This window comes from Aythya fuligula, chromosome 1 (genome assembly GCF_009819795.1).
Source record: "Aythya fuligula isolate bAytFul2 chromosome 1, bAytFul2.pri, whole genome shotgun sequence".
NCBI classification, from domain to species: Eukaryota; Metazoa; Chordata; class Aves; order Anseriformes; family Anatidae; genus Aythya; species Aythya fuligula.
Window position 1 is genome coordinate 426,961 of NC_045559.1, and position 16,125 is coordinate 443,085.

A 16,125-nucleotide genomic window follows, 5' to 3' on the forward strand; every position below is an offset into this window, starting at 1 on the left:
ATAGCAAGAAATGCAGAGTCTGAGCTCTGAAACCAACTGAAGGTCATAGCATAACACTGCTGTTCTGATGAGGGACTTGACCAAAAAATGGGTCAGTCACTGGTGATTTTTGAGAGCTCAGCGTCAGTAATTTACAGCTGACATTGAGCAAAACTGTGCTGTTGGCATGGTTCTGGCAGCTTCCTTTTTTCTGGGTCCCTAGTACAGCAGTGGCTCAGAAGTAAAAAACATGAAGGTGAAGAAGTGTGGTTGAGAGACTGTCATCTCCCAGTCAGCCTCTCAAGCAGTGCAGGGCGCTTTGTTTAATACCCAGGCGACATGAGAGATTGTTGAGGACATGAAGTTCTTGTGTAAGTCGAGGCAATATTTTCTTGTTTGCTGGGAAATTGTTTTAGAATAAAACTGCCTAGAGACCTGTGTACAACAGAGGCACCAATTTCCTCTCGACTTAATCTTGGATTACAAGAGTGTAATGTAATGGTTTTATTTCCATGGTGTGCTGTGCATCTAGGCTTGGAGTGACATCAGGCTACCTATTCCTTTTTTTTTTTTTTTTTTTTTGCCTCATTTTGTAGCCTTTTGGAGTTTCTTTGCTTGTAATGTAACTTCCAGGGACCAGCTGTCATGGGGTAGAGTTGGATATAGACTGGAATAAGATCTTAGCTGCAGTCAAGTTTATGGCTTCCTCCACACTGGGAAGCTGCGTGTTGTAACTAATCTGGAGCTATAAGCCAGGCTGCGTGCTGGGGGATTGGTGCCCTGTGGCACAGAGAGCCGTAGTGCTGAGAACAAGAGACCCTGGTGGTCATTTTTGTGGGTTTCCTACCACTGCAGGGATGTCTCAAGGAGTCACATACTGGGTTTGAGAGAAACGTGAGTGCTGCATCAGTCTTCCTACCTCACCACTGAGGGCATCTTATATGGTCTGGACAGCTTCAGGAACCAGCCTTTGTTTCTGCATGGCCTGTGCATCACAGCAGTTCTGGAAAGTCTCTGAAACCCAAGGCCAAGACCCCTCTCAGGGCATCAGCACACGCTGCCTGTTGCGGAGGCCTGGTATGATGCCTCTGGGTTTGAGATATGCCTTATCGCTAGGTTTGAAACTCTTGAACAGATTATCTTTCTGTCCCCCTCAAATGGCTTCCGGATAGTTATTAATAGATAAAACAAGCAGAATTGATTTGTCCCTTATTTGTAGCTCAGTGCATGAGATGGGAAGTCTGATGTTTTTCTGCCCCTCAGGACGCTGAAACTAAATTAACCCGTTATCAAATAATTTGGCCATGACAGCTGTGAAGGACACAAAGCCCCACAGAACCAACACAGCAGGTGAGATGTCAGCCGTAATGCCTGAACAGGCTGACCAGGAGTGTGAGGCTGGTTGGGTCAATGGGAACACACCGGGGTCCTGCATCTCGCAGTCCCAGGATCTGCAGAAGGAAATGGCAAGACTGACCGGGCTGGAGCAGCCTAGAGAAAGCTGTGGCAAGCAGCCTTGTGCTGCAGCATCAGGGAGAGCACAGGGAGCAGCAGGACTGTCCCCGAATGCTGCCTGGGCCACTTTGCAGAGGAGGACAAAGGAGGCTCCTCTCAGAACTGGTGAGGAGTTGGGGTTGAAGGCCTCCTGAGAGCAAAGTGTGGGGAACCTGGGCTGTGAGGCAAGAGTGGGAGACCCCTGCAAAGGTTAGCATGGAAGTCCCAAGGGTAGATTGTCAGACCTGTGGGTGAGCGTTGGGATGAGGGAGGCTGTAAAAAATGAAATAAAGGCTAGGCAGCAGGGCCTGCAGTCTTCCTTGTTGTCCTCTGAGTTGCTGTTTTATGTTTGTGCCGCAACTTGTGCTCAGCACGGCAGAATCCAAGTGGAAAGTCATGTCTGCGTCCTCAATGGCTGCATTGGCCCCAGTGGTATAACTGGGGTCCTTTCAGCTTCTCCCCTCAACAGGGACTTTGCATATCTGTGACTGAGGGCAGTGTTCACCTGGGCTTTGCCATGAAATCACTCATTTGATGGATTTTAATGTGCTGCAATAGATGACAGGCACAGTATGTTACGAATTTCCGATTCTGTGTCATTAGCTCTGGGGTGACAAATAGAACATAGATGGGACCTCCTGACACGAGGGCTGGCTGTACGTGTAGAACTGGTCAGCAACTCTGTTACACATCTGTCTTGCATCTCCATCTAGGAAAAGGGATAATAAATTAACGGGCATGCTGGAGGAACTACAGTGGCAGTAGTGCTGTGAGGCCACCGGGGAGGGCTTGGGTCTCAAACAGCTCCCACCTAAATTGCCTGTCAGGAGGAGACTTTCAGGTGTGTGAGAGGTGACCCCACAGGTCATCCTTGGGGAAAGCCCTCTAGGCACATACCCTGCAACAACGAGGTGGATCCTGCTCTTCCAGCTCATCTTTCCTGGCAACAATGACTTTGGACAGTAATGATGATCAAAACATTTCTTAAAAGATACCACCAACTGCAAAGTCTAAAGGGTCTGTGGGCAGCCTATTCCAGTGGATTTCCTGCAGAAGCAGTGCGGCTGGGTCGTGTGGCTCCCTGAGCAAGCCTTGGAACTGGAGCACTCTGCTGGCTGTGCTGCCAGGCATGCTGCCATCCTCAGGACTCATCGAGGAGAAGCTAGGAGGAGGAATATGGCAACACACATCCCTTTTATATGAAAAATATCAGATGCTGAAGAGAGATCTCGTGTTCCTCTGAGCAGGATGGAGAACATCATTCATGAGCAAACAATAAGGGAAATTGGCCAGTGTCTGCTGCATCGCCAGCACATGCTGGAGTGATCCCTGCACAAATACACCAGGAGAGGGAAATGTCAGAAATGCATTGTCCTGGGAGACAGAACAGGAGAGGAGGATTCTGCTTGAGCAGTGAGTGAGATGACAGCCTGAGCCCAAGCTCGTGAATAAATGAGCAGCTTGGATGCTCGGAGTGACTTTCCTAATAGAGTGGAAACAATAACAAATCAAAGCAAGTCAAATCTGTATCTGAGAGACTGTGTAAGAAGCAACTTTTGGAATTACTCCATGCGTATCAGTGTGTAGGGGACTCAAGTAAGGGAAAACCCTTTGGAAAAACCACTATGTTGGGTTTTTCTTTTTTTTTTTCTTCTTTTTGCTTTGTTTTGGTTTTTTGGTCTTGAAACTTATGAAACCAAGGAAAATAGAACCTTAAAGAGAGGAACAGAGGTGATAGGAACAAACTAAGGAATTTTGCATTCCTGGCCACCTGTGATGTTGCTAGTCCATGTGAAATGGAATATCCTGGTAGCATTTAGGCTCCTGTCAGGTTGGAAACCCACTTTGTGGTATGCAGCAGAGAATACACAGAACCAAATTGTGGAACTGAAGCTCTGCAGGTTGTAGAGTCAAGCAGTAGAACAGCTGACAATGCAAATGCGGGGTGCAAAGAGGTGGTTTTGAAGAGCTGACCTTGCTGAGCTGTTTTATATATTATCCCTTAAAGGTAAAATGGAATTGAAAACAATGGAATGAAAACAAAGGAAAAAGGTAAACCTTTGTCAGGACATCTGCCTTGTCATTCCCAGATGTCTGGGATCAACAAGCATCATTTCAGTAGGACATTTTCCAGAAGATCTGAAGAATGCTTCAGTGGATCGTCCTAGGGAGGTGTTTGCAGATACAGTGGAGTGTGTAGGAGGCAGCATGTAAAGGTCTGAAAGACGTGTTTGTCAACAAGTAAGGTCTCATAGCAGGATGGAGGAAAGTAGGGTCAAGTTCATGGTAGAACAGTGGTGGATGGTAGACTTTTGTCTTGAAGGGAAGGGCAAGGATATCTGCATTAGATATTAAACCGGAGAGCAGCAAGAGATGCCTCGAGTGGTTGAAAGAAAGCCAGAGTGATTTCGGCAGCTGGCTTTTCCTCCAGGGTCCTGCAGCAGGCTAAAGGAAGCTGGCAGACAAACTCAACTCAATGCATCAGTCGCTTGGGTGGAGCAAGTGGCAGTATAGCACAACACTGGTAGACAGCAGGTAGACGGCAATCTGTCTTAGAGCTTTTTTTCAAGTCTGTTTTCTGTTTGTTAATTTCTTCAAAGTGTATTTAAGTATTTCATGCGTGCATTGCAACATGACTTGGTGTATGCCTCATTACCATGTTTATAGCTATTCAAATTACCGGTGACCTTCAGAGCTGGTTGTTGCCCAGCTTGCATCAATGATTTGTAGCCCACAATAGACCATTTATTTCTCTTCTCCCATCAGCGCCAGCTTTCTCTTGAATGCTGTGGTATTGCCCTCTCAGTCTGGGGCCCCTGCAGGGACCAGTGGTTGTCACAGACAAGTTGGGCTCACGAGGACTTCTGAGTACGGCACTACAAGAGAAAGGCATGATTTTGAACAAGAAAATGAGGCAGGCTTTTTGAGTGACTTGGCCGGATGGATTGCTGCGAGGTGACACCCTGATTTCAAGCCAGGCCCTTCTGAAGTCCAGCTGAATCCACGCTGCTGGGTTTGAGTGCTATCCTGTTGTTGTGCCTGGCATGAATTGCTGTAACTTCAGAGCTCCTTGGCACCCATCTGCTCCTCTCCCTGCCTGCCCCCAAACTCGTGCTTTCTCTCCCTGCTTCCTAAGGAAGGTGAATGTTTATGCAGCAAGAGTTTGAATGAGCTGAGTGAGGCTGAGGTGCTTCCTTCTTTGCCTCAGTCCTCACTGACAAGTCCTTCAGGAATGTGGGGCCCCTGAAACCAGAAGGAGAGTCCGTGCCAAGATAGGCTTGTCTGCAGTGGAGGAAGATCAGGTTAGGGAATACTGAAACAAACTGGGCATCCAAGCCCATGGAGCCTGATGAGATGCACCTGGGAGTGCTGAGGGATCTGGCTGATGATGTTGCAAGGTCAGTCTCAATTATCTTTGAAAGGTTGTGTTAATGGGGAGAGATTCCTGATGACTGGTGAAAAGCAAATGTCAGCCCTGTCTTCAGGAAGGGCGAGGAGGAAGGTGTGGGGAACTCTGTGCTGTCCTCATAGGAGAGGTGCTCCAGCCCTTTGATTGTCCTCATGGTGTAATGAAGGTGACTGAGAGTAGTCAGCCTGGATTTGTGAAGGGGAAATCCTGCTTTACCAAGCTGATGACTTTCTGCAATGAGGTGACTGTCTTATTGGATGTAGGAAGAGCAGAGGATGTTGTTTATCTTGACTTGAGCAAGGCTCTTGACCTTGTCTTTCTAATGGCCTCATAATCCATATTTTGCCAGTTAGCAAGTTTTAAAGTTTCCCTTCCATTAGAATAGACTCAGCTTGCTATTTTCCTTAAAATCTGTGTTCAGCTTGGTGCTGGCAATCCTCAAGAAATAGAAAATCTTAAAAGAGAAGCAGTGTGTGAGTGAAGAGCAAAGCATAACAATGCAAGAACAGGAGAATCTGAAGAGCAGAATGAGTTCTCTTCCTTAAAGAGGTGGTTTGGAAGTTATAAATACAAAGTACTAGATGGGGAATTTTCCACTGGGAAGTGTTATCAGAACTTCTAATGCATGGACAAGAGCAGTGGGAAATATAATACGGGATTTAGATCTATTTCAAACTGTGACAACATCACAGCCTTTGGAGAACGGGAGCATTAGGAGTATTAGCATCTCAAGAAAGGATCTAGAGAAGAGACTTAAACGAATCTACTGTTTGGCTTGTAAGTCAAGCTTCTTGTCTTTCCCTTGCTTCCTATAGAATTAGTGCCTAGATACAGGCAATCATGAAGCTCCTCTTCTGTGGGGAATCTGCTGTGGCTGGCATGGAGGAGTATGTAATTTATGAGTAACTCTCGTATCTGGATTTAGCTGTGAATGACACATGGGCACTACGTGGATGGGTGCAGGGACAAATCCAATAGTGCTGTCTGTGCAGCTCTGGAAGACAGCTGAATTAGAGAGGTGGCAGCACATTGAGGAGTGTGGGTATGTCTGTGCCTTCTGCCAATTGGGATATCAAATACCATAGTAGTTCAGGAGTATATTTTCGGAATGGTGTATTTGTTAACTAATCCAGTTAAAAAGGGGAGGGGAAAAAAAAAAAGTTGTCCCCTCTGTTACCAGCAACAGAAATCCCAGGCTAGCAGTACAGCCATGGTCTGTGCCAGTGGATCAGCTTCCCCTTTGTAAGATGCGGTGCTTTATGCTTAACTGTACGTTCTTTTTCCTGATCTGAAAATGCTATAAATCTGCCACCTGGACATTAAGCCTTATGTTGTTTTCCTTACCTACCTAGGATAGCTTTCCTTTCCTTTCTTGCATGTTGCTCAGAGAGGGTGGGTACCCAGGAATAGCAGCAGTGACTCCCGTGACACCTGAGTGGATGGGGCCACTGCTATTTTGGATCAAGAAAAAAAAAAAAAAAGAGGTTTGACCAGGGAGACACCAATACTGATGGAGAGTGAATTACACGGTGCTTTGTGTAGAGATAAACAGCAGGAGCAGAAAACAACTAATACATCTGAAGCCTGAATGCTAGAGGTGCAGTGAGAGACCCTGGGGAGAGTGGAGGGCAGCAGGGTGACGCAGGGGACAGACAGCGGTGTGGTCACTTGAGCACGATGCTCCTGCCTCACCCCCGCTACCCAGCACTGCAGTGAAGTGGGGACATCCCGGAGAGGTGAGTTGAGAGTGCCAGCCCCCCTTGCCTCGATAGCCTTTTGGGGTAAAATGCCTCACACTTCCACCTACAGCTGAATAGGATCCTCAAGGCACTTGGTTTGCTAAATATGAACTGAAAAGACCTTTTGAGTGTGGAGGCTTTCCCTTTCCAATGGGGCACTTCTGTGTGTTCTGCAGAGCACCCAGCCCATTCTGAGGTATTAAGTTTTTGGTTTTGTTTTAAAAGTGGTGAGAGGAGGAGCAATAGGGCACTGGAAACTGTGCAGAATTCTTATGGAGAAGAGGGGCAGTAACTGCTACTTGTGTAGCTCTGGCAGCATTCACAATCACAGGATGCTTGCGTAGCCTCGTGGTACAAATGTTTTCAAAATTTATCTCAATCGCTATTCCTACTGAGGATCAAAGATCTGGCTGCCTGGGATTGTGTTTTAGCAGTGGTTTCATTTACTTAGTTTCTTGTGACAAGAGCTGAGTAACTGTTGATAACTGCTTACTCTGCCTATTCGCAGTGCAGACTTAGACAAATGAGCCAGTAAGGCTTCCCTGCCATTGCTGGTTGCCTCGTCACTGTCATCCCCTTGCCAAAAGGCCTTTTTGGTGATCTGCCAGAGGAGGTTCTTCATCTTTTACTGGGGCCTGCCTGGTGGTTGGAGGAAGTATTCGGCTGCTTCCAAGATGAATGCATTTGTGCTGGGACGGGTCCTAAGACTTGTCTGCAACCTATAGTCCCTACCTCTGGGAGAAACAGCTCTCTTTAACTGTCAAATTCACTTGAGTATGTTTTAGATCTTAGGCAAGCTCAAAAGGAAGTTGAGCTTCATGCTGTCAAAGACACAATGTTAAGTTCTGATTACAAAGTTGGAGAAACAGCTATAAAGAAAAAGTACAAGATAATGCAAATCTAACATAGACTCGATATCAGACTTACTTTACCTGCTGCTCAGGGGTTTGTGAAGGAGCTTCAGAATTCAGTTCAGTGGATCCTTGCCGGTAAGACACATCCTACTGAGTTGGAGCTTATCCTTGGGTTTGTGCCCCTTCTTTGGAGTAGGGGATTTTATAGCTGCTGATGAAGTTTCAAAGCAAGTCCAGGGAACCCCATGTTTCTGCTAATCAGGGGCATCTCTTCAGTGACATAGCCTGGGTGTTAAGTACTTTTTTATCCATCCAGGTAATGCTAAGGAAATTGTTTGAAGATCATTTGGGATTTCACTCTGACAGCAGGAACTCGAGGATGTTACAAGTCTTCTGTTGTTTTGTTTTTTGTTTTTGTCTGAATATCAAATGAATTGCAATTACGAATGTTACATCGTAGTGTTTTCCAAATGAAGCATCAAAAGCTTATCACTTTTGGGTGATGTGCAGCAGTTTCTCTTGATCTAAGTAGCATTTTGTAGGCTACATATAACACATTAGTTCACAAACATTGTGAGCCACAATAACCAGAAAACATAGAACTGTTCCCCTCCACTTTTTTTTTTGCATCAAGATGGTGCAAATAATTGGCCTTGTAAGTGCTTGAATTCAAGGGAGAGGTGCTCGTTGGCCATTTTCTGGGTAAAACAGGGATAATATCTGGGCATTCTGGGATATAATACAGAAATGGGGAACATCCAGACAGATTAGTAATGATTCTCACTTTTTTTTTTTTCCACTTGCACATATTTTTGTTTGCTTGGATGCTCTGGGAAAGACAATCATTTTCTCTGTGGCCGTAAGCAATGTAATGGTCATGTTTGATGCATTTTTAAATGTCCCAAAACAATACAAATCTTTCTTGCAGAGCCTGGTAGCATAAGGTGTGGGGGATCCAGTTGCAAGGAATTTAGAGATGACAGCTGACATTTAGAGATGCCAGCACACATTTGCTGGTAATGATTTTCATAGCAGACCCTGTGCTGGCTAGTCTGCATTGGACCCAAGTTCATTTTTCAGGTGTAATACGAAGTGCTGGTTTTGTTCATAGCTCTTCAGTAGGTTGGATCCTGGCTACCTGGAAGACATCCTTTTTCAGACAGCAGTTGGTGAGGAGCTCAAGCTGATAGTTCCCTGGTTTAATGAGGACACTGGTGATGTAATTCTCGATTAAAATTGCCCTGACTCTGAGTTCATTTAATCTTCAGAGCACGTTTCAAGACTTCCTTTCTGTTTCTCTAAGCTTTGAGCAAGTAAAAACAAGTCTTAATGGGTTGGGAGAATTTTTCTGTGACATTGAAGTACCTTGGTGCTTGGTGTCTCATTTAGAGTGAAATAGCTTTTTTATTTTTTATTTTTTGAATAGGGGCCTGTCAGGACACCCCAGTTCTCATGGTGACTCCTGTCATCGCCCAATTTCTTTCCCTCTCTGCACCTCATTTTCCTTACGTAGCTGTGATTTCTCTGTTGCTCTGAGGATGTAAGAAGGTACAGTCTGTAGCGTTCCTGGGAGTTGTCTCACCAGAGTCCTGTTAGGTCTGGTCCTTGTGTCAACGATCCTTGGTAAAACGACGGATGGTGCGAGTCTGCTCGTTCATGTTCCCATCACATGGCCACACAGAGGCCGTTCTCTACACTTTCTTTCTACTTGATGTGGGCAAGAAAACCTTTGGGAAGTTTCCTGAGGTGCTTTGTTCCTCCAGACCATGTGTGTCCCCAGGGAATTTTTCTGTGCGCTGCTCTGTCATGTTTCCACTGACTTAACACTACAGGATGGTTGTTCTGGCCTTCCCTTTTTCTGAGTGCTCCTCGTTCTCACTCACCTGTTTGTTTCTTCCCACAGTGCTGAGTATTGGCGAAGGTGGCTTTTGGGAAGGAACCGTGAAAGGAAGGACTGGCTGGTTCCCAGCAGAATGTGTTGAGGAGGTGCAGATGCGACAGTATGATCCACGGCAAGGTAAGCTGCTCTTAGATCAGAATCTCTCTCAGCAGATGCACTGAATGGCCCCAGAAATTCAGAAGTCTCAATTTTAAATTTCCTTCACACTCGGTGTTTGCCCGTTCTTTGCAGTGAGTGATGAATACATCTTATGAACTGTATTGCTCAGGGTGTTAGCTCATTCTACTGCGTGCATTAACATCCAGTAGTAGACACACTGGTTCATGTAAGTGGCGTGGTACTGTTGTGAGGACAGCAATCATCAGTTCATTTTGCAGAGGTTTTAACGGTGATGCAGTGACTGTTGGTCTGAACCTCAAACTCAGCAGTGCATTGTAGGAGCCTTCAAAGGAAAACACTAGATAGATCTTGAGTAATTTACATGCGTTCTGGTTCAAAAAAAATACTAAAAATGGCTGTGACTCAGCCATAGCACTCCTGACCCTCCACCTTCAGTGCCAGTCACAACCTAAGAGGAATTGGCTGTTCCTGGAGGACAGCAGCCCTTGGGACAGCAGTGTTGGGAGCAGCTGTGAATTGCATGTGCCAGACATACGGTGCTGCTGGAGGTCACAGTAAGTTACTAGGTTTCCTGCTGTTGTGGGCTGTATCACCACAGCTTCCTGACAGCTGCCTGGGCAGTGTTCCTCTCCCAGCCTCAGAGCTGAGTGGAAGATGCTTCTGGCAGACCTGAATTTGTCCACATCTAATGCAACTGAGGAGAACATCCAGATTTTGTTCCTCAATTTATTACTTACAAGGGGGGAGAAGTGGCCCTGACTTGAGAAGTTCAGCAAAGTTCACTTTGCACATTAAATGAGTTTTAATATTAATCAGATGGATTGTGGTAAGCAAGAGTTAATTTTGACTGTGGAGTTGGAAACAAAGTTAGAGAACAGAAAATTAATAAAATAAGTTTCCAGCTTTACAAAACAAGAAGTGTTAATTAGTTTCTGGAAGCTTGTTACCATTTCAAGTCATGTATTTACTGTAATCGTAGTTCTTCCTGAGAGTTTTAAATGTATATGTGCACACCATCAGGCCTCTCTCTACCAGGACGCTTGGATACTATAAGTGAGCCACAAAGTCTGTGTGTGCTGTGACAACCACGTGGCGGGTGGTGTGCTCTGGGATGCCTGCACATCAATCATTGTGCAGAGTGCGTTCGGTGCCCTTGGGACCTGGGTCTGGTGGCTGTGGAAGGTGTAAGTGGGAGCGGTGTTCCGCTGGTGGCACTACGAACCTGCATGCTGCAGGGGCTAATCAGCAAAGCTTTTCTTCCACTCAGCCTCCCCATTTGTTCAGCTGTTAGCTCGCCTGCCTGAAGTTCCAGCTTGTGTTCCCAGTGCTCATTTGTTTTCTTTCTTTGACTTATCTTTGTAAGTGCTTCAGTGTATGTCATTGATCGCCTTTGTCTTTTCACAGTCCTGTGCAGCAAGGGATCCTGACTGATCACAGTGTTATAAATTCAGCTGAACTCTGCATCCCTTAGAAGTGAAGTAAATATTTCTGTTTTGCTGGTGGGAAACACTTGATGACAATAAAGACTTGAATGGGATATTCCTCCTTTTCCAGAGGCGGTTAAAGCTGATGAGTTGGGACTTTTTACTGAGGGGATTCCACCTTCCTCCCTCTCATACTTGCTTTGCAGCTGTACTCTGCAGGGCCACTTACCGTTTCCCTTTGTGATGCTAAATTGAGAGAGTACACTTACCAATGTGGTTTAAGTGGTTAATGTGGTAACTCCTTCCTCTGTCTAGGAGTTCATGTTTGCTGTGTGTTTTCTTAAAGAATGCTCCATGTCTGTGTTAAATTGAACTTGTGTAGTGAAATGTCCAGATCCATAGTACAGGTGCCTAGGCACTAGAGCAGAAGTGTGAGCACTTTCCTCCAGTTGTCCGTACTGTGTCTCCTGACATGGTTTTGGCTTCTGCCAGCTTTTATTTTTCCTGACAAAGCTTGGATGCAATTTTTCAGACACAGTTTGTTTGCAGTAGGTAGCTTGGATAACACCATCATGATTGTGCACAGACATAGTTTAGCTATATGGACATGCTGCTTTTCTGCTGCTTGCCCTCAAGACCAAAGAAAAAGGGTCTATTTTATGAGTTTCAGTATAGCCTGATAGCTGATTGGGCTATGCACTGTCCACTTGTACATGGCACTGGTTAGATCACATCTTGAATATTGTGTTCAATTTTGAGCTCTTCAATACAAGAAAGATACTGAGTTGCTTGAGTGTCTGCAGAGGAAAGCAATAAAGCTGGTGAAGAGACTAGAAAACAAGACTTATGAGGAGTGACTGAGGGAGCTGGGTTTGTTTAGCCTGGAGAAAAGGAGGCTGAGGGGAGACCTCATCACCCTCTACAACTACCTGCAAGGAAACTGCAGCGAGGAGTGTCGGTCTCTTTTCTCAGGTGACAAGTGATAGGACATGAGGAAATGGCCTCAAGTTGTGCGAGGGAGGTTTAGGTTGGATGTCAGGAAGAATTTCCTCATAGAGGAAATGGGTGTTGGAACAACCTGCCCAGGGAAGTGGTAAAGTGTCCTGGTTTCAGCTAGGATAGAGTTAATTTTCCTCCTATTAGTTGGTAGGGTGATAGTTTTGGATTTAGGATGAGAAGAATGTTGTTAACACACTGATGTTTTAATTGTTGCAGATAAGTGCTTACACTAAGCCAAGGACTTTTCAGCTTCTCGCTCTGTCCTGAGTCTGTCCCCTCCCAGCTCCTGCTGCACTGGAGGTATCATCCCTGGAGGGGATGCATCCTCCATCATCCCTGGAGCTATTTAAGAGATGTGTGGATGTGGCATTAAGGGACATGATTTAATGATGGGGCTTGGTAAGTCAGGTTGATGGTTTGGATTTTTTATGATCTTGAACATCTTTTCCAACCTAGATGATTCTATGACCCTATAAAAGGTTTTGACCTGACTGTTAATTGCTAGGGAACAAAGCCATGTCAAACTTAAAGATATTTCCAGCTGGGTTTACAGACTGAGGAAAGTAGGAGGGTTACATGGCAGATATCTGACTAGACTCTTGTTGGGACAGATTGAAGATGACTTTCACAAGGTTGAGAGTAGCTAAGGAAATTCATTGTGATCCTCATTGAAATTCAGAGATCAAGTCCCAGGGTTGACATTTTAGAGATGGTATTAGGATGTTCCTTTAACCTGCATGTGTTTTCCTGCTTTGAGGGAAAAGGCCATGAGCTGCATGTTGATCTGTCTTAATGAGCCATGTTCTCCTGTAAAGGTACCTCTAGGTCAGAGCTTCCTTCTCAGACCACAGTTTGTAGACACGGCAGCGTTTGTGGAGTTAAAAGGAAGATGTCCCGTTGCCCACCTCAGTTTCTGGCCCCAAGGCAGAAACTTAAGTTTCTCAGTTCCCAGTGAAGTTTTCCTTAAATATTCCCTTTTCCTATGAAACTAAAATCCTTTGGGGCTTAAACACAATTTCTCTGCTGAATAATTCACTCTTTAGGTTCTAAATTCATTTCTTGTGGCCCTACTGAGTCAGAGATCTGCTTTCAGTCATCTTTCCATAAAGGTGATCTTTCTTATGGCATTATGATATCCCAAGAGGAGATGCAGGTTCTAGTCATCAGTCCCATCATTATACACTTTAATTCTTCAACAGCATCTCCTCTAACGCCATAGCCTATAGAGTACTTTAAGAGGTGTGACATTTGTATTGGAGTCAGAGAATTAATCTGTGTTTTCCATGTGGTTGAAACAGGCCTTGTCTTTCTGTCAATACAGCATCAAGATAATCAGCTGGTCCTCATGGCTGTTTGTTAGTCTGAGCTCTGTAGATGTAAGAACATGCATACAGACACCACCCAGTCAAGTCTACCCATCTCTGAGATGGTTATGAGACTGTCACATAGATCTGCCTTTGGGCAGTGGAAGTGGAAGCTGCGTCTGTGATTCTGGGGAGAAATACCTTTGTCTCCTAGAGCAGAGGCACTGGTGGATCTTGGGACTGGAGGGAACATGCTCCCACTCCTGCTTGTCAAGCAGTTTCATTCATTCATTGTGAAGGGCAGCACCTTCACAGTACCTGAGAGTCTGCAGATCTGTCTCCATGTGATGTGGGAAGGTAGTCTTTCACTGTGTGCATACGTATGGAATTTTGACTAAAATGGAACAGAAAAAGAGGTTGTCTGTAAGTGCCCATGTGTACGCCCCCCTCGCATGCTTCTTCCTGCCCCTAGTATGACCCCAGGAATCATAAAGTTTGGGTTTGGAGAGCGCCAGGTCACTGAACATGAGCTGCTTGGTGAGCATCATCAGTGAGGTAGGGAGAAGCATGGCAGCTGCTAGAGCTAAAGCACCCTACCTGGCGTGGCAATGCCACAGGCACATGCAGGTGGTGGTGGTGGTTCCCAGAGCTGCTGGTACATCGCTGTCTGTTCAGTCACTGAAAGCATTCAGAGAGCATGCTCCATGAAGGGGCTCTGCCTCCACATTTGTTCTGCCAGAGGTCAAAGTGGTTTGAAACCAAGGAAAGAAGGGAGCTGATTTGGATAGGCTGTTATCTGTGTTGCTAGTTTTAGTACAGCAAGAGGAAAATCAGATAGGTGTTCACATATCTTTGCCTAAAGGAACATGAGAGGAATTGGGTGGACAGGTGAAAGCAGCAGTGAAGCAGGCAGTTTGCTCTTAAAAGAGACTTTCTTCTCTGCCAGTGAAATCAGTGGTGGCCAGTAAGATGAGTGTATGCCAGCTCTTGAGCACAGAGGGAAAGAAGCTGAACCCCAAGTGGTTCAGGAAGTATAATAGCTGCAAGGGGTGAGAATGGGGCAGAGCAGCACATGTGCACCTTAAGGAAAGACAGAGGTAAAGGGGAAACTGAGCGTGGGAGGCACATGTGGTACATAAACTGTGCAGAAGCAGAGATAGCATAAACCTTTAAATTGCTTTGAGAAAAAAAAAAAAAAAGATAATGTAAGATATCCTGGTAGTAAGGGTACAGTCTAGATTTTTATAGCTGATGAAGACAAATGTAGTGAAGTAAATGGAATTGACTATCTGCAGCAAGTTAAAACAGAGGTGGAATTTTAAGTGAATATTTTAAGTCAATGGTATTAAAACTATCTCTGGCATGTATTCCAGGGAGAACCAAAATCTTGCAGGTAGAGAATCCAAATGTGATTGTCTGAAAGAAATTGGATAAGCAAAGCGCTCAGAGAACAGAGACTAGGATTCATCTGCAAAGAAATCTATATGAGAGGGATCTGAAATCATAATATGCAACTTGCTAAAAACACGGCTAAGTTAACTATTAAGAATTTTAAGAGAAGAAAGAGGAAGTAGAGCTGTTAAGCAGCAAGAATGAGATAAGATCAAAGTTAATGAGATGAATCTCCGGGTCTACCAGAACACTTGCCTGAGTGTCAAAATGGGTAGGATGTTGGATGGATGATAGGCTAAGGCAGAACTGATGCTGATGGTTGGGGAGAACAGTGTCAGGGCTGCAACAGCACCAATGTGCCTTCATGTCCCAGATCAGCCTCACCTGGGGCTCTGTCCCATGCCCATGGGCCCAGGAGCTCTACTTCAGCTCAGTTCAGAGGGGGGCTGAAATCTCCAAGCTATGTTGGAAGAGTCCTGGTCTCCAATTCAGCCATAGTCATGCCTGCAGACAGCCTGGGACCCTCCTGACCCAGACTGTGACCCACAGACTGATGTCCCAGCTTGACGTCAGACCTGCCCTGTCACTGTGGGCCTGACCAGTGATCATTAGACCTGACCCTAACACCAACTGCAGATTGGCTTTCTAGCTTGTTTGAGGCCTGCCCTGTTGCTGTTACACTGTCCAACTCATAGTACACCGTGTTAGACCTGGCCACCATCCCTGGGTCTGCCCTCGTTGCCTTGCTCAGGCCCTGGCCAGCGAGGCCCTTACCCTGCTGGTGGAGGGGTCTCCCTGGGTTCCCAGCCTTCCTCCACTTTGGGAGCAGCCCTTCCCTTGTGGCCCCCAACAAACAAGGGACACCAATATTCTGAAAGAAATAATCATAGAGTTATCGAATGGCTTGGGTTGGAAGGGACCTTAAGGCTCATTCAGTTCCACACACACACCCCTGCCATGGGCAGGGACACCTTCCACCAGACCAGGTTTCCCAAAGCCTCATCCAACGTGGCCCTCAACACTGCCAGGGATGGGACATCCACAGCTTCGATGGGCAACCTGTTCCAGTGCCTCACCAGTCTCAGAGTAAAGAATTTCTTCCTAAATCTTCCCTCTTTTAGTTTAAAGCTATGACTCTTTGTCCTATTGCTACACTCCCTGACAGAGTCCCTCCTCAGCCTTCCTGTAGGCCCCCTTTAAGTACTGGTATTATGTAAAACTCCTGGTACATTAGTGAAGGCTTCTGCTGAAGTGACAGTAGATCTGGGGTGGAGAGAGCACTCTGGGCAACTGAGTTACAGTGCTCTGACAGCTGGAAAGCCTTTAAGACAGTTTTTAAAGGAAGGGAAGAAAAAAATGGGCAAGATGAGAGAAGGAGTAAGACAGAGCATTGTTTACCCAGGTATGTTTTTCTGCTAAAGGTGATTGATTGTGTTGGCTAAAGAAATATCATCATCCCCGCTTCTTTGGATTTCAGGACAGGACTTAACTGTGTCATGGGAAATTATTAG

The 16,125-nt window shown here is 45.6% G+C and overlaps 1 protein-coding gene across 1 annotated transcript in view; it reads left to right on the plus strand.

Moving 5' to 3' along the window:
* Nucleotides 1-16,125, plus strand: part of SHANK3 (SH3 and multiple ankyrin repeat domains 3) — a 346,038-nt gene that overhangs the window by 193,790 nt on the left and 136,123 nt on the right. Inside the window, exon 14 of the mRNA XM_032196507.1 lies at nt 9,379-9,492. Coding sequence (XP_032052398.1) covers nt 9,379-9,492 — 114 coding nt within the window. The remainder of the gene's footprint in view (nt 1-9,378; nt 9,493-16,125) is intronic.